At 32.1% G+C, this 25,490-nt stretch overlaps 1 protein-coding gene across 3 annotated transcripts; it reads right to left on the bottom strand.

Annotated features, from left to right (window-relative positions):
• On the bottom strand, positions 1-22,629 carry LOC143051814 (glucose transporter type 1-like). Of its 3 annotated transcripts, none has more exons than XM_076224773.1 (13): positions 22,470-22,629; positions 15,337-15,459; positions 14,404-14,499; positions 13,448-13,608; positions 12,492-12,616; positions 11,108-11,278; positions 10,406-10,513; positions 8,683-8,771; positions 6,679-6,777; positions 6,052-6,264; positions 5,575-5,650; positions 4,637-4,764; positions 1-2,771 (listed from the first exon to the last, which is right to left on the bottom strand). In XM_076224773.1, the coding sequence occupies exons 2-13, from the start codon at positions 15,409-15,411 to the stop codon at positions 2,577-2,579; spliced, it is 1,536 nt and encodes a 511-aa protein (XP_076080888.1). In that variant the 5' UTR covers positions 15,412-15,459; positions 22,470-22,629; the 3' UTR covers positions 1-2,576. The 3 variants fall into 3 exon arrangements, with proteins under 3 accessions (XP_076080888.1, XP_076080890.1, XP_076080887.1); XM_076224775.1 differs by lacking the exon at positions 22,470-22,629 and adding an exon at positions 18,128-18,254; XM_076224772.1 differs by lacking the exon at positions 22,470-22,629 and adding an exon at positions 18,050-18,199.
• Between the last annotated feature and the right edge of the window lie 2,861 nt (positions 22,630-25,490).

The raw sequence follows: 25,490 nt of genomic DNA, 5'->3' as shown, positions 1-25,490 counted from the left end.
AAATATATTCAACTTTATTCAGCTAAGATTTTTTCACAGTTGAATATGGGAAACCAGAAAAAGGTCATTTAAAAAAAAAAATTTTACAACTTGTCAAAATGTTATAAAAGGTTTATAATTGTAATCAACATTATTATTAGTAAATAACTTCAATTCAATAATCAGAAATACAATGCTTTCACTAAATATGACATGTAATAAAAGCAATACATTCAAGTTGTTAAACATGTTAAACATAAATAAATATATATATAGTTGATAAACAATAGTAAAAGAACTGCATGGTTTGAAAAGATCAAGAACGGAGACTCGATAAACGTCATATTATGTATTTCATGTACCAATTGCCATGGGAATCCCAATTCAGTCAACATGTCTCAATAGGCACTTCTCTGGTATCTTATGATCCAAGTCCCTGTCAAAAGTGAGTTGCAGACAGAACCATCAAATCGGTCAAACAATGCATAATGGTGACTTTACACATAATATGTAGTCTTAGTCAGACATTCGTCCTCGAAACGCGTAATTCTGTTTACATATGGTTCCAATTTGTTTGAATGACACGAGATTCTAGATAGAAGACCACGAAATGTAAAGATGGTGATCAAATAAAAGAGTCTAAATCGTCTAAGGTTTAATGTGTTTGGGAAATTCCATCGTTACTTTATGTACCGTGTCTTCAACCAAATAATTTAAATCAGCCCGATTTATTTAATTAGGACATTGACATTTGCGTTCCCTTATGGTATATCAAAAGTAAAATACAAAAAATACAAAACTCCGTGGAAAATTCAAAACGGAAATTCCATAATCAAATGGCAAAATCAAAAAGTCAAATATTTTATATAGGTCACCTCTATTAAGTAAACAAACTGTCCTGTCCTTCTTTATATGCTGTTAAAGCTATACATTTTGAACCGCAATCAAAACGTCACCGCTCTTAAAAGTTATTTTTTTCTTGAGTCCGGAGTGCCTTTATATACAATTTTGACTTGTATACTTTTTTAAGGAAAGAAGACTTAAGTGTTATGTCAACGATTAAAATCTTTGTTCATATTCAGAAAGACAGACAACTTAACAAGAATGTGTCCCCAGTACACGGATGCCCCATCCGCACTATCATTTTCTATGTTCAGTGGACCGTGAAAATGGGGTTAAATCTCTAATTTGGAATTAAAATTAGAAAGATCATATCATACAGAACATATATACTAAGTTTCAAGTTGATTGGACTTCAACTTCATCAAAAACTACCTCGACCAAAAACTTTAACCTGACATGGGACAGACGGACGAACGGACGAACGAACGAACAGACGGACGCACAGACCAGAAAACATAATGCCCATAAATGGGGCATAAAAATAGATCAAACTAAAAGAAATGTATCAATTATACTACAAAAATTATTTTAATAGCTGAACTGATTGGTCCTAAAGTAAATGAAAAGTTCTATATTCAAAACAAAATATCTGTGTCAATATTAACATGACGTGTATTAGATACAAATGAGGATATGTTATAACACTCATTGACTCAATATTTAGTTTTCCTTTTTTTTAAAAAAAAGAAATTAATGTCCTGTTAAATATCTATCTTTTGTTTTTGTTTTGTTAACAATGTTCAATTCTGACTAACTTATTACTGTTCAAAGTAATAAATAATCGAAGAAAGAACACTTCAATGACATTACAATAATATTTTTTTTCATATTCTGAAATCAAGACGTTACAAAAACATGTATCAATTGTATTACATTTCAATTTATACAGCTACACTATGTAATAACTAGATGTTTGCTACATGACAACCGAAAATTACTTCAAAATGTATACGTTATTAAAAATGTTGTATAACATGCATATTGCGAATATTGAATAAATGATAAAAACTCAATATTGCAATTTAAATTTTCCTAAAAAAGGAACACACTAAATCACGTTGCTGTTTAATACAAGGCCCAATCATGTAAAGTTGATTGAGTAACAGAACACTATAAAATTGATGTATCGTTCAAATTAATAATGCGTGCAATTATAATGTGTAGAATTAGACTTAAAGTGGACAAATCCTGTGTCCTAAGTTAAGGATGTTCGCTCCTCTTGATATTCAGAATCCTCTGGTTTTATCAAAGTAGGGTTATTCAGAATCCTCTGGTATTATCAATTTTGGGTTATTCAGAATCCTCTGGTTTTATCAATGTAGGGTTATTAAACCATTTTCCCCACTAACCCTTACCTTTCTTTTCATAATTGTGTAACATATAGTTTTAAAAAGCTACATTTCAAAATGCTTTAAAATCCTTGCTATTATTTCATAACTATTGAAAGAAAAAGGGTGCAAATCAAAACGTATGAAAAGTCTAGAGAGAATTATTTCCCGCCTAATTCCAATGGCTTTGATATCATGAAACCAAGAACACGGTCCCTTCATTTTTTCTGCATTTTTAGTTCCTTTATTTATACAATTTAAAACAGTCTTTAAAAAGCTTGTTATTTTTGAACAGAGTAACGAACATCTTTAAAACACACATCAGTTTATTTGATCATTCAAAATTATATAATGCTGGCAATACAGTTATAATGACGTCTTAAAGTGAACTAGTCCTGTGTCCTCTTTTGCTACGAAGCCCTCTTTGGGTTTTCTCTCCCATTGAGATGAGATCTCCTCTATTGTTTTGTTTTTTGTTTCTGGTAAATATTTAAATAAAAATATCCAGGAAAGTGCAAGACATCCAGTGAATGGTATAAAGGAATAATGTCCAATAGCTTTCTAAAATAAGACAATAGAAATATACATACACATGTTGTAAAATATGTTCGATCAGAATTTTTCAAAAAGCGAACAGCATAATGAAAACCAAATTACTTTCACGCTTAATCATTTCTAGTCAACTGCTAGTCAACACTACTTTCGCTACTTGGTGCATTATAAAACGTGAAAACACCCAAATGCAAATTTGACATATTCATTAAGATTTCATATCATCTTGTTAACAGTATTGGTGTAATACCACCAAATTATGGTACGTCACATCCGGTTGTATACGAAAATAGGTCGAAAAGAAATATTCCCTTGAATTTGACAGTTGTAGGTAATTAATCCTACATCTTATTGCAATAAAAGATTTTTCATTCTGCTAAAATACTTTAATTACTCATTTCTGATAACATTTCTATCATAAATTAGTGAAAGTTACGCCATTATTTTTACTTATTGAAATTTGAGAAAATGAGAGGTATAAATTGACCAAAAGAGACCTTATAAAGAAGACAAAGAGGTCCATAAGTTGTATTTATCTTCTTTAAATCATCTGGAGTATCATATTCAACTGTTTGAAGGCAGATAAGATAAATATTTGATCATTTATTGGTCCACACTATATTCTATCTTGATGCGGCTTGGTTTGGATTTGTCAAAGAAATTTTACTCGAATCGCTGTAGATGTCGTCTTTCATTTTACTCGATTTTTCTCAAACTATTGAACTGATTATGACAAAACTTGACAGAAATGCTTGAAATAACCAATATTACAAAGGAAAAAAGTCACGATCAGTTATTAAACAATAATGTCTTCTTTAGGTGTAATACCACCAAATCATGGTACGTCACATCCGGTTGTATACGAAAATAGGTCGAAAAGAAATATTCCCTTGAATTTGACAGTTGTAGGTAATTAATCCTACATTTTATTGCAGGAAAAGATTTCTGTGTCATAAACATATGTCTTGGGTATTTCAAAGCACCATTATTTTTTTATTTGGGATTTCTATAGAATATTTTATAATCTTGAGGTTACATGGTGACTAAACCTTGTACACAGATAAAATAAGGGGAGAAATTTGATTTGTTAACTTCCAGTGATGGTTATTTGCTTATATGCAATGAAATGTTATGTGAATTTTTTTTATAGTACTGGACAGGATAAAACTTTACTCATGCCAAGTGTTTCTTATTTGAAACAAAGATAAATTCTACAGATTTTTTTGAAAAGTGCAAATTTAACAAAGACTAATAGGGGAAATCAATGGTGGTATTACACCTATAACAGCTGTATAAGTTTGATAAATGTATTTGTGTTTGGTTACAATAGCTGCTTTATGAATATTTGGTTTTACAACATGAGGGAATACTAGTTGGCATAATCAGACAGGACCAAGACAATTGACCTCAGATGACTTTGGCTTTTCTTTTAAGGTCCCATTTCGATTACGTTTCTACATATATATACATCCTTTGCTTTCAAATGATTGAGTGTGAGCGTTCCTGGTAAAGAGTAAACCAAAATAGCTAATCGGAGACACACAATTTTAAATAGTTTGTTAATTTAACGTGTACATAATAGAACTTTAAAGAGAGGCGAAAGATACAAAAGGGACTGTTTAACTAATAAGTCGTAAACTCGCTACCTTTTGTGCTGATGCGGCGTTTAGTAGTCACCAATCAATCAATCAAGTCGTAAACGTTCTCAGAAAGTCATTGTAAAAGAACAAAATGAAGAAGGAAAAGACCAAAAGACAAACAATAGTCTACAAAACATAACATATAAAATAAAAGCTGAACAAAACAAACCCCACAAAAACCAAAGGTGGTTCGGTGTGGTGGGCAGATCCTGCATCACGTGTGTTATTATTTACCTGAAGAAAAGGATAAAGGTATCCAACAACAAAGTTAAATATCCAGTTGATCAACACACTAATACTCATGGCTGCTGGTCTAGGACCTTGTGAGAATAACTCTGCAACAATCATCCAGGGTATTGAACCTGTCAAATGTGCATGTAGTTGATTAATGTTTGGATTTATAAATTGATAATTGTTTTACTTATTGAGAAATATTTTTTCACTTATTGACAAAAAATTTACCACAAATATTTTACTCATTGATAAATATAATATTTAATTAGTTGACAAGTATTTCACTTACTGATGTATATTTTACTAACAAATAAATGTTCTACTACTAGTACTTGATTAATATTTTACTAGTTGACTAATACTCCACTTATTGATAAATATTTTGTTAATTGACTAAAATCTTACTATCTGGCAAATATGTTTCTAATTGATCAATATGTCCTATGTCTATTTTTTCCATTCACCTGTTTCGGTTTCTTATGTAACAGTTGTGCATATTTGGCGTTCAAAAATGCAGCTTTGAGGTTTCCTGATGAATATAAATCCAGAAAAACGCTCTGGACGCATTAAATTTACAAACTGGTTTTTTTTCTCAAATTTGAATTCATTTCTAACCTTTTTGCGACACACTTGACTATTTTGAAGAGACCGTACTTTACCCTAAATCTATAGATGCGCCGTGGTGTTTGTGTTGTTGGATTACTGTATTAATGAGGTCAATATCGGATACCAATAATTTCTTTTATTTTTAAATATTCAAATTTTCGTTTAGATACCAAATCTATGTATAAATCAATGTAAGAAGGTATGTGGTTGCATTTCAATAAGTTCCGTAAGGTGATAACGTCTCACGTTTGATTTTGTCTGTTTTCATAGATGTTACCCTTTTTTAATTTACCTTGAAGCTCGACATTTTTTGTTACATTATTTTCCCTTACCTGGCCCAATAGCAAAGAAGACCACAAAACACAGGGAAACAACAATAGTCGCTATTTTAACCCACTTGGCTTGGTCCTGAAATTATTTTAATACAAGAATTCAAAGGCCATTATACTAGTAGTTTGTATTTATACTGTATATCTTCTAAACAATTTAAAGCTCGGTGATTATATGTATTACCTATATAAATAAGAGGCGGTAGTAGTAAACAGATGTTCAAGACTTGTTAATCAATAAGCCCAACAACAAAAACAAATCCAAATATATCTATTATATGTACTCCAAAAGTAGTTTTATACGAATTGATAATTCAAATACAGCTATATTCATATTGGATAAAAATGTTTCTTGGAATCCATGAAATATTCAATAGATGTTTCTCGTTTTAAATATACGTTAATCGTTTAATTGTTTTAAGTTGTTAATGTATACTCTACTTTCACAATGTAAGTTGCTTGTATATATATATTAATTACCTGAAACACCAGTGATAGTGTTATAAGAATGCTGAAAACGAACATTCCTGCCAGTCCAGTCAAGTGCAAAGTTCTTCTTCCGATTATGTCCATTAGTGGTATTGTTATAAGCGTCATAACGACCATGATAGCTCCAATGCCACTGGTCGCATGCGCAGCTGTAGTTTCTGAAACACCTGCACTTTTGAAAAGCGTTGCTGAATAATAAAATATCTGAAAATGAATTAGAAAAGAGTAAAAAAAATAAATATTCAACAAATTTATAATAATTCGGAAGAGAATATAAGACAATAGGATACTATATCCAACAAATTATAGAATGCAAAGAGAAAGAAGTAAGGACTAAATGTAAGACAAAATAATTTACATCTATCACAATCATTAACCAAAGACAACCAATTTAAATAGTTTGAGTTCAAGTTCCTGATGAAATATCGTCTAAACATTTTGATCAAACATAAGATTTTTTTTTCAACGTGAATAAAAATTGTTCCATTTGAAATCGATGTCTGACCCAAATGATTGTTTTTGGTCTATATTTTCCCGTTATTTGCTTTATGTGTCTATAGCTTTCGTATTGTTTCATCAAAGCACACTTGGTATGAACACTGATACCGTAAAACTTACTGCATTGATACCCGACAACTGTTGTGATAAATGCATAATGATACTGATGACAAGAGGCATCCACAGAGATTTCTTCTTAAACAAATGCAACATGCCAATCTACAAAAGATATTTCAATTATGAAACAATGAAATGGCAAGGTTTGTAAGCAAGAGAAATACATAATTAGTTTAATTGGCTTTATTGTGGCAGTCCTATGTGAGAAAACACCTCATTAGTTAAAATCTGGGTGGGTTTTTTTTTTTTTTGCCATAAGAAATATAATGTCAATGGCACATCTTTGAAAACTTATTTATCATTTATTTACAACATGTCTAGACGTTTTTTTAGATACAGAAACGTGCCTGTAGTTGAAGATCGTTAACGTGTGTATATTCCTAGATGTTGTGTTTTTTTTTGTTATTTTAAAAGATTGAATTATCAATATATGTCATCTGAAAGCACCATATTACAATGTAAAATATGTCAGTTCAGTTACGATTGTTACATCATTGTATCATAGTATCATTTGAAAAGTATGAACACAGACTTCAATACACAAAATATTTAAAACCATGATTCTAAAATACCATTGAAATGTTAAGAAATTAATAAGTATATAAGCAACTGTTAATATATATAGAGCTGTCAAATTAAGCATATTCCCAGGTAAAGAGGTAGAATTCTGATCAAAACATTCAAATAGTAATAAGTACAAACTTCCAGGAAGCCGTGTCAAAATAATGGTAATGGGTTTGTCACCAAGGCAAGCAAACAAAACAATACCAGATATACTCACAACTTTGCATTCAATTTTATAAGAAATTGCGAAACGGCCCATTGTTCTTCTGTTTTTTACCAAAGTGTTTGTTTTTATGTATTCCTTGTAAGCATAATGTGATAAAATAATATTTATGAAATCGAATACATCTAGGGTCATAAAAACTTATCTGTAATAAGTGAGATAATCAACCTTGGCTGATAACTGTATGACAGAACTAGTATTTGTTAAAATTATTATGATTTACTGCACGATTTAAAACTGTATTGAAGTAATTCATTAGATTTCATTATCTTTACTGTTATTGGACCAATATGGGCCAAGACTAAGAGCAACACTCAAACATAATACAAATTAAAACAATCACACTAATATATGGTAATGTATCTCAAAATCTAATCTTTAAGAATACTAGCAAGCAGAGTGCTTATACGCGCTATAGGGGAAATATTGAATTCATTTTACAGTGGTTACTAATGATTAAACATTCCATAGTATTCAATGGAAAGCAATATATTGAATTTTCAATATGCTCCTTTATCCATAATAGTAACTGGTTAACTGCATTCGTATATACTAGTACAACATTTCACTATAATCTGATAACAGATAGATGCATGCATGCACAATCATAATCTTACGTCATTGTTTTTTTATTAGTCATGATAGCTTTAAGTTTCGGTGTCTATGTTCAATTGATAAACTGTTTGAAAGTCACATGGATAGGTTGTATAGAATGTTCACCTCGAAGGACAGTTGCATATGGGTTTTGATTGTACGAAGGTTATCTTTTGCACAAAAGGTAACACTTATTTGCTGCCACCAATCACTTATTTCTGAAATACCCTTCATCGGAAATGCCGACCGTATAAACGTTTGGGACAGGGCATAAATTAATAAAGACAAATAAAAAACTTCCACTTATAATCTACGGTCATCTTTGTCTGATGCACCTTAATACTATTGAACAGTTTATGAACAGGAAAATTTTATACAAATGTTTAGTTAAATAATGACAATACTAGGGGCCGACTATTGTTTTCTAAAATAAAGTTCGAGCTTTATAAGTATTGTTGTAAAATTTAAAAGAAATTGACAGTGGAATATCTCTAAAAAAGACAAGAGATACATTAAAAATGGAGTCAACGGTCATAGCTTTAACTTCATTTTAATGATGTAGGCTTATGTGTAATTGAGAGAGTTGCCTTATTTTACATAAGACTAATACTTGAATGAGTAATTACCTTGGCCTCTGCTCGACTGTTCGATTGTTCACGTTTCATTTCGGATATATCTGCATCCACCATGGATGTTCCTCTCAATGTACGTAATGCTGTAATATAAAGGGAAATATGATTTTGGTTTAGGGTGCGGACTTCATTTTTTAATAATTTAATAGTTATGTCCTTTTTCTCTATTCTTTACTGATTTGTCTACTGTTCAATCCCATACAGACTTATGCTAACTAAACAGGAATGTTAAATATCCCAAAAATTACACTAGTAAATAATTCTAAGTCTTAACGTTCATTTTCATTTTAAAATAATTCTCTGAAAAGGAACAATAATGTCTTATGGCATGTTCAGACTTATTTATTGCGGTAAGTGTGGTTGAAGTCAAACAATTAAGTACTTTTACTTTTCAGACAATTCAATATGATGTTAACGTGTACAGGTAAATAACAACTCCTGATCAGCCTGAACATAGACTTAACAAATCTTTATTGAATGCAAGCGCATTTTCAATACAGTACTGAATTTACAGTGTATAAGTTGAAACAAACTCATCATAAGTACCAGGATTACAATTGTGTACGCCAGACGCTCATTTCGTCTACAAAAGACTCATCAGTGACGCTTGAATCATAAAATTAACAAGAATGTGTCCATAGTACACAGATGCCCCACTCCCATTATCATTTTCTATGTTCAGTCGACCGTGAAATTGGGATAAAAAATATAATTTGGCATTTAAATTAGAAAGATCATAACCTAAGAAACATGTGTACAAAGTTTCAAGTTTATTGGACTTCAACTAAATCAAAACCTACCTTGACCAAAAACTTTAACCTGAAACTTGCACTATCATTTTCTATGTTCAGTGGACCGTGACATGGGGAAGGACAGACGGACGAAACGACAGACAGACGGAAGGACGGACGAGCGCACAGACCAGACAACATAATGCCCCTCTACTATCGTAGGTGGGGCATAAAAAAGGTTAAATAAAGTTGAAGAGCATTAACTACTTGTAAAAGACTGACAATGTCTACACATTTATTATTCAGTTTTTCAAAAGCTGTTCATATCAGCGGTTTGAAATATCAAATCCCTGAAAAAACTATATAGTCAAAGTCCAATTTTCATGGGGCAGTTGGAAATCGCAGTCAACGTGAAAGTTATAAAATTCTATCTTATGGATCGTGAACAGTAGCAACGAACATTCGGAGAATTGACAGTCAACCAGAAGCTGCGCCGACTCCACGGTTTGAATATGGACTTAGGAAACCTGCTTCATGTGGTATACAATGTGATTCTATAATAATCTACAACACCATTTGGAAACCATAAGATGTCACAAGGAGGTATCCTATACCTTTTAAATCGCAAATAAAACAAAAAACGGTTTTCGATGGGGTTTCTGTTGCTTAATCTGCAGTTCACAATGAAGTAAAATATGGACAACAAATGGGTTTTTCTATTGGTCATGGTGTATATTGCTTCCTTTTTTACTATGAAAAACGATTTTAATTGGTTTTAAAACCAAATGTTGTAAAAGATGTGGAGTAGCCATCATTTTGACAATTCTCCACCAGGCAATAAATTACAAACGACAGCCACTAAATAACAATCTTTTGACATGGGACATTCACATATATAATGTTTCGGGGTTATACATGGTTGCTGGCGACAAACCCTCCCTAACCTAAGATAGTGGTGCAACAAAAGTTAACATATGTTTACTTACAGCTAAGAGCTTTGTCTTCCTGTTCCTTTGTTATGAGAAGATATCTTGGACTTTCGGGACAAAACGGCATAACTAATAACTGAAGACCACATGGTACTATGCACATACCTAAATGTCGTAATATTAAAATAAGTTCAAAATTAATGTTTTTTCAAATGAATTCGTTAAAAACATGACTTTTACAAATGTCTAAAGAATAATAATGCTAATGTGATTTCTATAAAAATAAACGCTTGACATTGAAAATGTGAATAATACTATCTTTAAAACAAGCGTACAGAGTCAAATAGATCTCTGCTTTCTCAATGAGGACATTGAAAAAAAAACAAAGTTTGAATCAGAATTGGAAAGTCAATACAATTTTGTGTAGAAACTATGCGAATTGACAAGAAACTATCTTTTTCTTAATGCTTCTTCGATCGATAAGTTGAAATTTTGTAATTTATTATCAGAGTTATTTTGAACACATAACATGCATTTGCTTTAAATCTTTCAATGCAGTAAAGTGATTTGTCCTTACGAAGTTTTGTGAACATTCAACACCATAAGAACTAAAAAGCGGAAATGTATTCCTTGTTTAATAAATGTATGTTAAATGCATTCTTATTAAAAGGCAATGTTGATATAATATTAATTTATTCACAAGTCCATAATACTCGACAATCCAATAGAAACACACAGAAACGTTTTATTTTCATTTACCTAATAACACGTGCCAGTATTGGCCATTACCGAGAACCTCTGGAAATCCCAGAACTTGTGACAGTAGTATACCGATGACTACACCAAACTGATGCAAGGTACCAAGTGCACCTCTGATGTTAGGCGTGGAGATTTCTGACAAATATAACGGCGTTAGTCCAGTGTATAATCCTACAAAGACAAATAAAATAGATTGGTTAATTCATTTAAGAATTGGATGCTTCTTTTTGTTAATTTATTAGGCTGTAGTAGAAGCATTGACCGAAGTACATTTTGTATGAAGCGCGGAAGCTCGTGTCATCATGAATGTTACATTTCATTTGGAAATACATGCTGATTTCAAAATGACGGGAAGTTACTTTTAGCCAATTATAATAACTTATTATAATGAATATACATTTTACTCCTGTTTGAACAGTTTTACACTAGTCTGGTCATTTGTGGGGCCCTTTATATCTTGGTGTTCTAGTTTGTCTTTGAAATCACGCAGGTAATACTACATCCATATCCATAAATAACATTAACCTTGCTTTGGGCTAGATTTACACACTAATTAGACGTTTACGTGTGCTAGATATCAAAACAAAAGTTGGCAGAAAAACCACACAGCTAGAGTAGCGGATATATGGGTTTGCTACTATATCTTCTACCCAGCCAGTGTGTTCTAACTCCGTCCAGTGTTATAAGTTTTTAAATTTTGAAATAAAAGTTGATGTCTTTAATTGTGTCCGTTGCATATGGAAGCGCAATGTAACTAAGCAGGTTGTTAAAAGAATATATAGACAAAATGCAAGTAAATGACTTAGAGGATTGTATGCAAGTGCATTTTATGAGTGCAGCATGTCGCTCAATACCTTTACATATTATTTAAATTTATTTTATTTTCTGAGATGTTATTGCAAACATTGTACATATACTGCATGATATAATAGTACTTTAAGTTACATTTAATATTGATTCCGAATGATATGTGTTTACAATATGATTACAATAAACACGTACATATTGATTCTACAAGTTGATGCACTTTAGTAATGTGTATTGTTATCTTTTAAAACCTTAGTGTTAGGTGCACTATTGAGTTGTAATGATTATAATCTGCTTCATTTGAATTTCAAGTTGAAACGTAAGCAGTTTTATTTTTGCAACTGGAATCAAGCAATCAATAAATTAATCGATTATGTACACATCTTATAAAGATAATCAAAGAGTATTGAAACAATTTAGAATTTCTACATCCGTCTACGTAAATTAGATTGCATAATCTCGACGGTCCAGCAACTGAAGTATTGACCAATCAGAATGTTGAACACGGAAACGTTCAAATATACTACACCATTTCTAAATGGTATATTCAACTATAGGTTCAACTAATTGCACTCACCACAATTGAATCCCACCAGAAATCTTCCAGCAATAACCATTTCATATGACGTGGCATGGCGACTGAAGAACATCAGACAAGCAGCAGCAATACCAGGTAGAGTATTTAATATCAAACCAAATTTTCTAAAATAATAAGAGAGTTATTCGTCAAAGAGACTTCAACCCTAGACATGCTAGACCAACAAAATCTAAAACCATTTGTAGGTCAACATATTGCCTTTACAAATGTCAACCTTCTTACCGTCTATAACAGTTGAAAAGCTTGGCAAAGATCAGTCATAATCAAAGTCTTATTATAATCGTGATTCATATGCTGAAAAAGTTTCTTCAATCTATTTTCTTCTGGCGTAAGGGGGCAGTGGAAATCAAGAATCCATCTGTCCACCCCTACAAAAGATGAATAATCGTCCTCATGCAGTCTATGTCGTATGCACCATGCCTGTGTAACTATTTCTAGCGTGCAGTTCAAGGTTATAACAAGGGTTCACTGAGCTTGATTGTTTTAATGGCAAGACTACACATTCTTTTAAATCGTCTTTATTGGCGAATATACATAATCTTTCAAGATAAAATTCTGTATATTAGGTCTAGACAAAATAAGAATGTTGTTAAGACTATATATACTCGATTATATAGAACATTTCGATCTTAAATTTGACACATGGATTTACTTCATGTAAATTAAATTGAACATGTGACATGACGTCACTCGACAATGACATTGCATTTAAAATGTCTGTATTTGTTTAAAGATCAATATACCAAAGATACAACTTTGTCACTCACGACAGTAAGGATTCAATGAGCTTTTACCATCAATAATTATCTTGTTTACACAATAATACAGCCGCGTAAATTTGTGTATCAGTCATTCTTGTCAAGTTGAACAAGTAACATTTTCAATAAATTGGTAGGAACAATGTATTTTCAATTGTATTTCTAAACGTGGTGTACCTTCCAAAGAAATCGGCCCACCATCCCGCCATTAAACCTCCAATCATTCCCCCAACAGCAAAGATGGCCACCAACAATGAGTAAAGGTTGATCAGTGCATCCTCTGAGAATTCTTCTCCTGTTCGTTTAATGTGAGTTCCATTCATAAAGTCTTTAATTTTCTACAAATATAAGACATTGATAAAAGTAATGTAGGAAATACAGCAAGACACAAGTTCTTGATTTTGGGGTTGTAATTTGTCCCTTTGGTATCTTTCGTTCCTCTTTTAATTGCTGCTAGATTTTTTTGGGTTTTTTTTGTTGGTTTTTATTATCGTTATTATCTGCTCTCGTCAGAATGGGGACGTTAAGCAAATAGCAATCAATCAATAAATCGTCTGCGCTCAATTAAGGCAGAACTGTAGACTTAAGACTAAATACGATTAAACTTATATCATGCTCTAATAAAGAAATGCGGATAGGAAACACAATTTGAAACTTTTCATTTTCAGAATTTAACGTTTCAAAATGCTGCATGTTTATATTTGAGCGTCACTGATGAGTCTTATGTAGACGAAACGCGCGTCTGGCGTACTAAATTATAATCCTGGTACTTTTGATAACTATTTATAAAAATAAAGAGGAAAAAATACACTTTTGGTAATAAATATCCACCATTATAAACCCCCTACTACAAGGTGATTAACCGTAGTTAAAATAAACAATATTATAAAACAATAATTGTTTGGTCCAGTTTAAACACATTAGGATGAGCATTTATGAGTTTTGATTTTGACCTCTTCAGACTTAATATCGCTTAATTTCTGAACTAAAGAATAGTCGAAATGATTGCCTGGGGAATTCATCGATAGGACAATTGTGTTGGGGACTGAAGGGACTTTGCATATGAAGTAACCCTTTATACACACGCAGTGTATGTCACAGCGTACAAAAACAGGACAAATGTTACAACTTACTCCTTCCGGTGCATTGATAACTCCGGTGTTGAATCCGAATTGTAGAGATCCTAGAACAGCTCCAAAGACAGCTAGCATTAACCGCCCTGTTATTTTCTGAAATTTGAAGAACAGCTTGCCATATTTATAAGACTTTGGTGTTCGGTATTTACAAATATGATATATGTCGAATGTGGATTGATCGTTGTGTTGATTTTTCATTGACATATACTTTAACATATTACGTTTGTTTTTATGAGGATTGGATTCAAGACTTTGTGCTGTATGGTGTCTACAAGGTTGTTGGTGAATGTTGTGGTATGACATCTGACTTTCGAAATTATTAAAGACTTCGGTACTCAATTAAAAAATCAAATGACAGAGTTAAATGAAAGGGGTTGTTGACTTGCTGTCTTGTAGACGTATACTCTATTTTCGTACCGTAAATAAATGTCTAAACGCCTTTTGTTTTATGTCTGTTTATTTGTGCTGTTAAGTAACTGCCTGAAAGATTTATACTCCACGTGAATACCGCAGACAGACGTTCTTTTGTTCTTTTGTTTTTGTGGGTTTTTTTTTTTTTGTTTGTTTCTATTTGTATATGCCCGATTTTGCCATTCAGTTACTGTCTGAAAGACGTATACTACACATCTGAACCGTCATTTGTTTTATGTCTTTTGTTTGCTTTTGATGCTTGTTTTTATTTACTGTGTGAAAGGCATTTAGTACTCCACGTATGTAACGTAGATAGACGTATTGACGACTTTTGTTTCCTATCTTTTGTTGTCGTTGATTTTTGTGGTGTTCTGTTGTTGTAAAGTCCATGCGTGTTCCGTAAAGAGACCTCAAAACATCTTTTGTTTTATGTCTTTTTGTTTGTTTTTGCTGTGTGCTCATCAATTACTGTCTGAAAGACGTATACCTAAATTGTGCTTTCTTTGGTATAATACATACCCCGTCTGTTTTGTCATTAATGGTTAGTTCTTTTTGTGACGAGACGCTAATGCTGATATCATCAGCAGTAGACATGTTGATGGGTTTGGTATTTTAAGTCTATTTTAATCTAAATCTCTTCATCTGTAAAACGACAAGAATAACATTCAGGGTCATGTTTATTTAGTTTTTTTGAGTGATGTTAACGTATTTACTGTCTACTTTGTTTGATATTTAGCTAAGTTCTTTAACTGAGTTCATCTGTGTAAATAAAAGTCATATTTAAGGACGTACAACTTATCATTTGAACTTCATAAATTACAAGATCAAAACGATGAATGTTGAATTAAGTTTGATTGGTATGGGTTTTGGTGTTGGTTTTTGGCATTCTTTTGATTATAATTTATAGCCGTTACCAGAGGTCAAAATTCGTTTTACCTTGAATTAATGCAAATTTTCATCTAAAACTATATAGTCAAAAGATGAGAAACATAAGTTGTCGTGTGAACATATTAACAGTACCCTAGTGTAATGCTTTTAAATTATGTTGTACATAATATTGCCTTAAGCTCTTTATAACTGCACTTGAAATACATTGATGTTTATACTCAAAAAAACGTAAAATGAACCTTCATTTGCATATATTTGTGTTTGATCACCTTGAGACGTTGTTTGGCAAATATATGCATATTGAAATACTGTCAAACACATAAGATCATAAGATTAATAACATGATATATGATCCGTTATAATATTTTAATGTGTTATTGAAAACTAATGGACCAACGTAACATTTACTTAATAACACGTGAAACAGGTAATATCATATACATTCATATATTCATATTACTAAACGCTTCTTTCTTGCAAAATAAAAAGAAACAGCACAATGATCAGGATGGATAGCTGTTAAATGAAAAATTACCTTTCATTGTACCAAAGTACACAATGAGCTGAAAACTTAACAGAGTATTACAATAAGCATGTTCCCAAGGCAACAGTGAGTAAGACATGTTACCCTACCGGACATATTATGTGTTTTAAGAAATGTTGACATCAAAACATATATAAAGCATTTTACACGACCAGTCTATTTAAAAATGGTTTAGTGCTGCTGAAAACTCCCCAAGACGCGGTTAATATTTACTGTTTAAGCAAGATGTTTAATTGCTTAGAATAAAAATACTAATTAAGATTGAAAAGAGAAAATATAATATATTTGACCAAACTAAGATGTTCAAATATCGAAATTCTCGTAGAAACTGGTCGATGGCATAACATTCCAAAAAAGAGGAAAGATTATGTACTTAGTGAAAATATAATAAGTTTCATTACTTATTTGTATGTTGCAATGATGAGGTTACAAATCTAATACGTGCATATATCCCAAATTACTATTATATTGTAAACCCTTCAGAATGTAAAATGAAAGCTTTGTTGTCGTTATGTAATATAAAAGTCCTATATATATAATTTATAACTTTTCACAAAATAAAACTTGTGAAATATCTATGATTATGTTTCATATATTATCATCACTTGCACATGTTACATTTATTCGACTGGCGATCTTAAGTCCCATTATCATAGCTCTGAATGATTTCAACGTGTTATTAATGTGTATACTAGTGAACAGATCGTGTATTTAGATAGGATGAACTTATATGTATTTCTTGTTACATTTGTCTGCCTCTTGTTTATACAGTATAAACTGTCTAGAGTGTTTATAAAAGTTAAAGTTGGTTACACAGCTACTTTTGCATATAGGTACTATTTCTGTACCCAAAATCTGTATTACTGGAAATCTTCTCTTAATATTCAGTACTATTTTGTTACTTTAAAATTATTGTAATATTTAGGTACCTGTATTTTACAGTACTTGATTTGTACTTAAAATTTAAGTACTACAAATGTTTGGTTACACCGTTACATTTTCAGCATTTTGAAAGTTTGTCAATTTCAAATCTCTAAATCAGTTATGATGTTCAAACATGGAATATTGTGATCATTATTGGTATTTTTTTTTGTACCAAAAATATGTTTTACAAATCAAGTACTGTAAATTACAGGTCCTTGAAAATTACAATATATCTAAAGTAATGAAATAGCACTAAACATTAACAGAAATTTTTCAGTACAGACATAGTACCTATGCAAAAGTAGCAGTGAAGTAATCCGTTGATGATATATCTATACGTATATATACGTTTTCATGTCTAAGCATTTATTCTCATAGCATTTATCAGTATGTAAACTAGCAGTGGTCATCATCGTTCATCAAGTACAGTAGACTTTGTCCTAAACAGTTGAATAATTGCACAGATAATTGGCAAATGCATGGTACAAATATGCAACGATGAAATATATGCAAATATACTCTGTGAGGGTGTGAAGAATTTTATTTTAACTCAGTTGTTTAAAAAAAGAAATAAGAAATAGGGGAGAGGTAATTTGGAAAAAAATATGCTTTACAGCGGACGACAGAATCTGACAGTGCCCCCCCCCCCCCCCCCCCCCCCCCCCGAGTGGTCCCGTTGTATGTAGCAGGAAAACAAAAACAAATAACAAATAACATATAATAAAATAACAATAATAAACTAAAAACCCGACGTCCCATATGGTAAAATGTTTCAATGTTTTATAATATTTATTGTTCATGATGTGTCCACGTGTCAACTGGTCCCGGGTCAAAGAAATTACTCACGATGCTAAGATAATACATGTATGAACATACCTTAAAATGTCCTTTTAAATCTACATCTCTACCACAATAACAAATGAATAATTAGATTAGAAATAAAATGTCACCTACACTGTATTGATTAAAAGTTGTCACTTGTATATATTATGATGATGCATGACTAGTGTATATTTACATGTATATAAAACTGTGTGTATAAAACACATTCACGTGTGTCGTGTGAGATAAAATATATACTACATTGTACTAGTAGGTAAAGATGGTGTTTTAACTGAAATATTATAGTACATGTATCTACACTAGGTCTCTATAGGTATGTGACAAGGGACTTCTTTATCAAGGTTATCTATTGATCCCGGTATGAATAAGATGAAATGCACTTTTAAAATATATCCTATAAGTATTTTATATGTATACTCAGCAACAGAAATGCGACACTATCATGACTACCATTCATTTCTTTGGATCAACAATCTCTATTGCTAATGATTTAGAAAAAAAATCATTTTTTTCTTATTTTAAGTTAATTCTATAAATTTCTGCACCATGCATTTATTTTATTGAACTCACAAATCTTACTTTGGCGTTAAAAATTGCATGTCCGGCGTAACATTTCAGATTAAATTAAAAGCATTTCTCTATGTTCCGTTGTAATTTTGCACATAAAATCTGCGAAATTAAGTATATCAGCTTCCTACTAGATTGATATTATAACATCATACCCGTTTTTTGGTATTGGCTAAACTTCGAACACAGCCTCCAACGAAATATTCAGCAGAGGAACCTGTCTTAATGAGTTTTGAGGAAAGTTTATCAAAATTTCAGTTTTATTATTATCCCTATAAAATAATCAAATCATATTAAAACTATACTCAATAGAAAGTTCAGAAACAGATGAACATTTTCAAAGTTTCAAATGTAAAAATAACTTTTTCTTGAAGCAGCTTTTTTAAAAATCAAATGTCTAGCCACTATGTCCAAACGTTATTTTTGTCCATTCCTAATACATAATACAAAACTAACATATTTATAAGATACAAACTATAAGTTCATACAAATGGTTAAATGAGTCGGGTGTTTTCACTAACATTACGACCTTACAATTTTTTTCGGAAAGTATTCCCTATGTCTAGCCATTATGTCCAAGGGTGTCATTTTGACGTTTCTGCACAGTGGCGTCTTTTATACAAATACACACTATTTACGAACTGTTTAGGCAGTTTAAATGATGCCGGGAAATGTTCATTTCAAAATAGTCTGCTTAATCAAAGTAACACTCAGATTAGAAAAACATACACACATAAGGAATAAACCCTTTATAGACACAGGGGAAAAGGGGGGATGGGCCGAGGGATAATTTTTTTATGGACAAACGTTTTCACGCAAATCTAAAACACCTTTGTAGATTAGAAACCGATTAGAATCCGAGTTACAAAGGTCTTATAAATTTTAAACAACTATATAAATAGTCTACGTATTTGTAAAATTAAACCATCAGTGCTAAAAAGATCGAGAAATAGTCTGAAAACTCGCACAGATATTGGACAAAATTGAGTTCAATCTAAAAAAAAATCATTTCAACTAAAATCATTATAAAAAGAAACATTGCTGAATTATTATATGACCTATTTTTATGAAATAAATACCATAAATTTTTATGTTCAATTTGTCCAAAAAATGTTCAGGCTAAATTTATCTACTCACGTGTCCCTCCGGAAACAAGATTTTTTTTAAAGGTTGCTATGTTTTCTATTCAAAATAAATTCGGAAAAATTTGCATTTGTTTTCATCTAATCACAGATCAGAAAATAAAAACTATCCTTATTGCCTTATACATGATAAATTTTGAAACATTTTTTCAGCTTATGGTATTTGTTTGATAAAAGTCGATCGAGTAGGTACTCCTCTCTTGATAACAAAATTCCAAAGTTAGTATATGGCGTCAAATTTGTCAATTATACATGTTACGTCTTGCGACGCAATACCGTGCGTAACGTCTATACAGACATGTTGAAAAGCATCTATCGAAAAATAAAAACGAAAAGACGTACTTAGTCAGTCAGTGCATTTCAAGTCTTTTTGGATTGACCTTCATCAGGCATTTGCAATCATCGCTAAGTATGCATAACTGCGTAGAACATTAAGTTAAGATGATCTATATGACTTAAAGATATTCCCCCAAAAAATGAAAAGCTTAATAATTCAGCTGAGGTCAACTTTGCTCAAGGACATCGAAAACGAACAAGCCTGAACTGATTATGAAAGGCAATCAAGTTCCGATATTGTTTTTGATTAAAAAAGCTTTCTCGTTTTTAGTTTGATGACAACTACATGATTGTGTACTAAGATATGCTAAAAACTTTCAAAATTTCATGTTTAGCATTATTCAAGCATTTATTAGTTTTGGTATCATGTCCAGAAATACTCCATGTTTCTTATTTTTAGTTCATTTATATGTTTTGAAGTGGTGTCCATTTTCACTGAACTAGTACACATTTTTGTTAAGGGGCCAGTTAATTGAAGCCCGCCTCCGGGTGTCGGATTTTCTCGCTGTGTGGTAGACCCATTGGTGGCCTCCGTCTGTTTTCTGTTCTTTGTTCGTCTCTTTGACACATTCCCAATTTACATTCTCAATTTTATCCAGTATATATGATTGTATGAATTCAACGTTCACAAGTCATATAGTTATTTTTAAGGCAGCAACCATCTGATTTTCTGGGGGCTATGGATTTTTTTTCTGGACAAACTTTTTTTTTCGCCTGTGGCGAAAAACAATCTATTAAAAAAGTATTTTTTTCGCGACAAGTCGAAAACAATTTTTTTCTTTCACTTTTAGCATTACATATAGTGGCAGCTGAGGGGAAAACAATTTTTTTCTTTCTCAGAATCAAAAACAAATTATTTTTTTCTTCAAAAACTGGAAACAAACTTTTTTTCCAAAAAAAAACATAGCCCCCCCCCCCCACAAAATCAAATGGTTGCTGCCTAAGTAAAGATTGAAATAGACTTTTGAAACAGGCTCTGGTTTGATAATTGATTCTAACACTTGTTATTCACGGAGATTATTGTCCTTTACTTGCTGCGGATATTTCAGCTTTCTTCCGGTTGAAAAATGTATACAATATTTTAAGATAAAAGACGATTTTTGTTCTCTATTTTATTTTTCCTTTTTGGGACGATGACGTTCCTTCGGACCATTCCTATGATATATATTTCCAAACTCGTTTGCACACTACTATTCGTGCCTGTATAATGGCAATTTATTGTTATATATCAGTATGTATGGTCAGATTATGTTTCTGTTTGTATAAGTGAGTTGTTCCCCTTTTGTCAGTATTTTGTATTTATGTTTGTGACGTCATCTTTGTCTGATTGTTATGGTCAGATTATGATTCTGTTTGTAATAGAGTTGTTCCCCTTTTGTCAGTATTTTCTATTTATGTTTGTGACGTCATCTTTGTCTGATTAAATCTGACATGTTTTTATGTGTCCGTATGTAATCGCCTCCATCCATGCTACCAGAGCTATTCCCCGAGTATGTAGCAATGGTTACTTTGATCTATAGTTGCAAATTTAGTCTTCAATTTGGTCTCTGCTGTATAGTTGGCTCATTGGCAATCATGCAGCACCTCTTACAAGACCGTAATTTGACTTAATATAGTTATTCTTACTTTACCCCATTTGGTCTCTGGTGGATATTGTTGTCTTAATGGCAATCATACAAAATGTCCTCATTCTTATACTATTACACCTTGTTTTTGTTTGTTTGTTGTTAAGCAACATTTCTAGACTTTTCTTTGATAGCATGCTTGTCATTAAGCAACTTCTATAGACTATTCCTAAATAGCCTACTCGTTTTCGAACACGATTTGTTCCTTGATGAGCAACATTTCTAGACTACTAGTATTCTTAAATGGCCTACTCGTCATTAAGCAACTTCTATAGACTATTCTTATACGATCCATATGCCAATAGACCTTTAAAGATTATATATAAGGTTTTTTAATAAGCATACTTGTATTATATATTTGATAACTTAATAGCTGAAAATTAAAGGTTTCGTTCACTGAGTTGCAGTCAACCCGAAATACAAGTTTTTCATTCCATTTCTTTATGACACTTGCTGCCTGCTCTTCTTATAAAAACGTGTTAATATAGACCCTCCGTATATTTCACTGGCTAGGGCTGTGTCTTGTGGTTATCGTGGACACTGGTTAAAGTCACATTTTGCTTCTTCTAAATAAGCGTAGTTGTGTATCTATCCATCCGACTTTCAATTTTTAGCTTTGAGCGTTCCCAGTGAAGGTAATACAGAAAATCACTTCGAACGCATAAAATGTATTAAGTGTTATTTTTATTTTTTCTTATCATAGGGGAGGGGGCGCATATACACCCTACGTCCTATTATGAATCCGCCACTGATATAAACTAATATCGAAGGTTAAAAACTCACCTAGCTAGAGACTCAATATCCTCATTTAAAAATTATCCGACTTCCGTTTCATAACATTTTCGGCCTTGTGCAACATGAACGTGTCCAAATTTACCTGACACGTGGGAAACATCCATCAAGAGAAACATTCGTGAGTTAAAAATTCCGAACTTTACGTTAGATTTTGAGAAGCACTTTAAATAAAACGATCTGAAGAGTTTGCCAAACATGAGGGTCTATTGGTAGTCTATTGAGGGTCTATCTGAAGTTTACGTAATAGACAGTTATAGACAAAATAAAGGCTAGAAAAATAAAGAATATAAAACAAAATGGGCCAGAAAACAGAGAATAGTGGGGTGCTTAAATATAAAGAGTAGAGATTGTGGTCAAAATCAGTAAACAAATAGTATTTAAAAAGTTTTAAAACAAGATAATGAAGGGCCCCATCCACACCCTCATTCTTTCATTGATAAGCGGTGTCTTAAACTGTTAAAGATAGTACAATTTATAAAATTTTAACCTTTCCGCTTTTTATTCACTAAAATACTGACCAGTTCACAAGGACTTACAATAACCCTGGTCCATTATTGTATCGTGGCAAGTGGATTGGTTGTTTCATAAAACTACATAACCACCTCGGAGCTATCATTGTTTCATTGTTTTGCTAATGAAATAATATAAATTTTGACATTTCATAAAGGCATCTTTTTTAATTAAATCACAGAAACCTTTAAAACAGAACTTCTCTCCAAATTGCCAAAATAAAAACAACATAAGGCCATCAAATAAAACAATCACTAAATCTCAACCTCAATCTCAACAACATATAGACCCTCATGTTTGACTCAACAATCGATCGAAATATTTGTCATTAAATGGAACAACTGTTTATGGTCCATTTTGCGGTAACTTAACCTGTTTATGCGTGCTCATTATTTATCATTTCATTTAGGACACGTACGATATAAATAAATCTTCGAATTAGACGGTCCTTTTTTAAATATTAGGCGTTTCATACTAAAAAAGGATGTTCTGTGGAAATAAATTGTACATTGGCAAATAAAAATTACGAAATCGTAAAAAGTAAATGCTTTACACACAATTGTATTTGCTTCGCAACCTAGCACAGGCACTATTAATGTACATGCCAACTTCAAAAGTAAATGTTTGAAGTGTACGATTTGTAATTTAAACTTCATTGGAGCAGGTTTTTTTTCAATTTTGAAATGGTACTTGACATCCCATTGGAGCAGGGTTTTTTCCAACTTTGAAATGGTACTTGACATCTAATCGGAGCAGTTTTTCAATTAGATTTTTTCGTCATAAAATGAAATATTTGCCACAATACAATAAGCATCAAACAATCAATCAATCAATTTGGTTTTGTTTATTACATGTATTTTGAATGATACTTTTATTAACGCATCCTCGCCCTAGTATTTCTAGGATTTAGAAGATTTCTAAGGTATCTGTTTATTACTTGTATTTTTGGACTGTTCCATACGCCGTTTCTTGATTTATGTTTCGATTTATCAAAACTTGAAACAAAACTGAAACACAAAATGAAGGTAATTAGATATAACGGAAGATGTGGTATGAGTGCCTATGAGACAACTCTCCTTCCAAGTTACAATATGAAAAAGTAAACCATTATAGAGGGGGAGGACATGGGTAAGGGAGACAGGGAGAAAGGGGGTAGGAGAAAGGAGAAAGGGGGTGGGAGAAAGGAGAAAGGGGGTAGGAGAAAGGAGAGGAAGGCTGGGAGAAAGGAGAAAAAGTTGGAGAAAGGAGAAAAAATAAAATATCTCTCCTTTTAAAAAATGATCTAATATTTCAAGAAAAAATATCTCAAAAGGAGATGTTTTATTCTAATGGGAGAAAGGAGAACAGGGGTAGGAGAAAGGAGAAGAGGGGTGGGAGAAGGGAGAAGGGTACCCCCCTGTCCTCCCCCTCATTATAGCTTAAAGTATGGTATTCAACACGGAGCCTTGGCTCACACCGAACAGTTAGCTAGTAAAGGGCCCCAAAATGACTTGTGTAAAACCATTAGAACAGGAAAACGAGAAACGAAAAACACTTATGAAACACATCAACAAACGACAACCACTGAAAATCAGGTTTCTGACTTAGGTGCAGACAAATGCGTTGGGTTTAAACGTTTTTAAAGGTACCAACCTTTACCCTTACCTGAAACAATAGTGCATCATCACAACATAGAAAGACTGTATTAAGAATTATTTGCAATATCGTGGCCAGGGGAAAATAATTCGGTCAAATGACGTACAAGTTGATCAACTTTAAGATAAGTTTAAATATCGGTTAAATGTGTCTAATACTAATTAACTGAAAGGGTAATATATGTACTGATTTTTGTCATTCTCGAACACTTGAGACTGGGAAAAGTATTATCACGTGACGTGTATATCAGAAGATTAACTACTTTAGCTACTTTAATTAGGTATACACTTTTTACAAGTATGTGGTTCATCATAGCGCCGAGATTTTTGATAGCTAAATATAACATATCTCTAACAACCCCGTAGCCAGAATTTCGCTGAGGGGGTTATATTGGATGATTGCCATGACGTTCTGGTTTATTTAGTCAAACTTATGTACGAATATCGATTTAAGGTCAAGGAACAGTACATGGGCTATGTCACAGACTTAAAAAAAAAACTATCATATGTTGTTGATACATACATTTTATCTTATTAAAAGGAATATTTATATAGCAACAACATATAGTTTTTTTTTAAGAAAAAAATATGTATTAGAAATAAGAGATTTGGTGATTTTCAGACAAATTTAAGAAGAATGTCGGCGATTCTATGTGCTTTCTTTATACATGTTCCAGACCGTATAAGTATTTGGACCGTACGCGTACGGTCTGGACCGTATGCGTACTTTTTCAAAATACTCATACGGTCGGACCGTACGCGTACGGTCTGACTAATATTAGGAAGTTGGTCAAGTTTATTAGATACAAATGCATATAGCAGATCAACAAACTTAACGCTCAAATTAATATAAAAAAGTTCAATG

The sequence above is a fragment of the Mytilus galloprovincialis genome, chromosome 11, assembly GCF_965363235.1.
Source record: "Mytilus galloprovincialis chromosome 11, xbMytGall1.hap1.1, whole genome shotgun sequence".
In the NCBI taxonomy this organism is placed as follows: domain Eukaryota; kingdom Metazoa; phylum Mollusca; class Bivalvia; order Mytilida; family Mytilidae; genus Mytilus; species Mytilus galloprovincialis.
The sequence above is the reverse complement of the archived record's forward strand: the minus strand, read 5'-3'. Positions and strand labels throughout refer to the sequence as shown.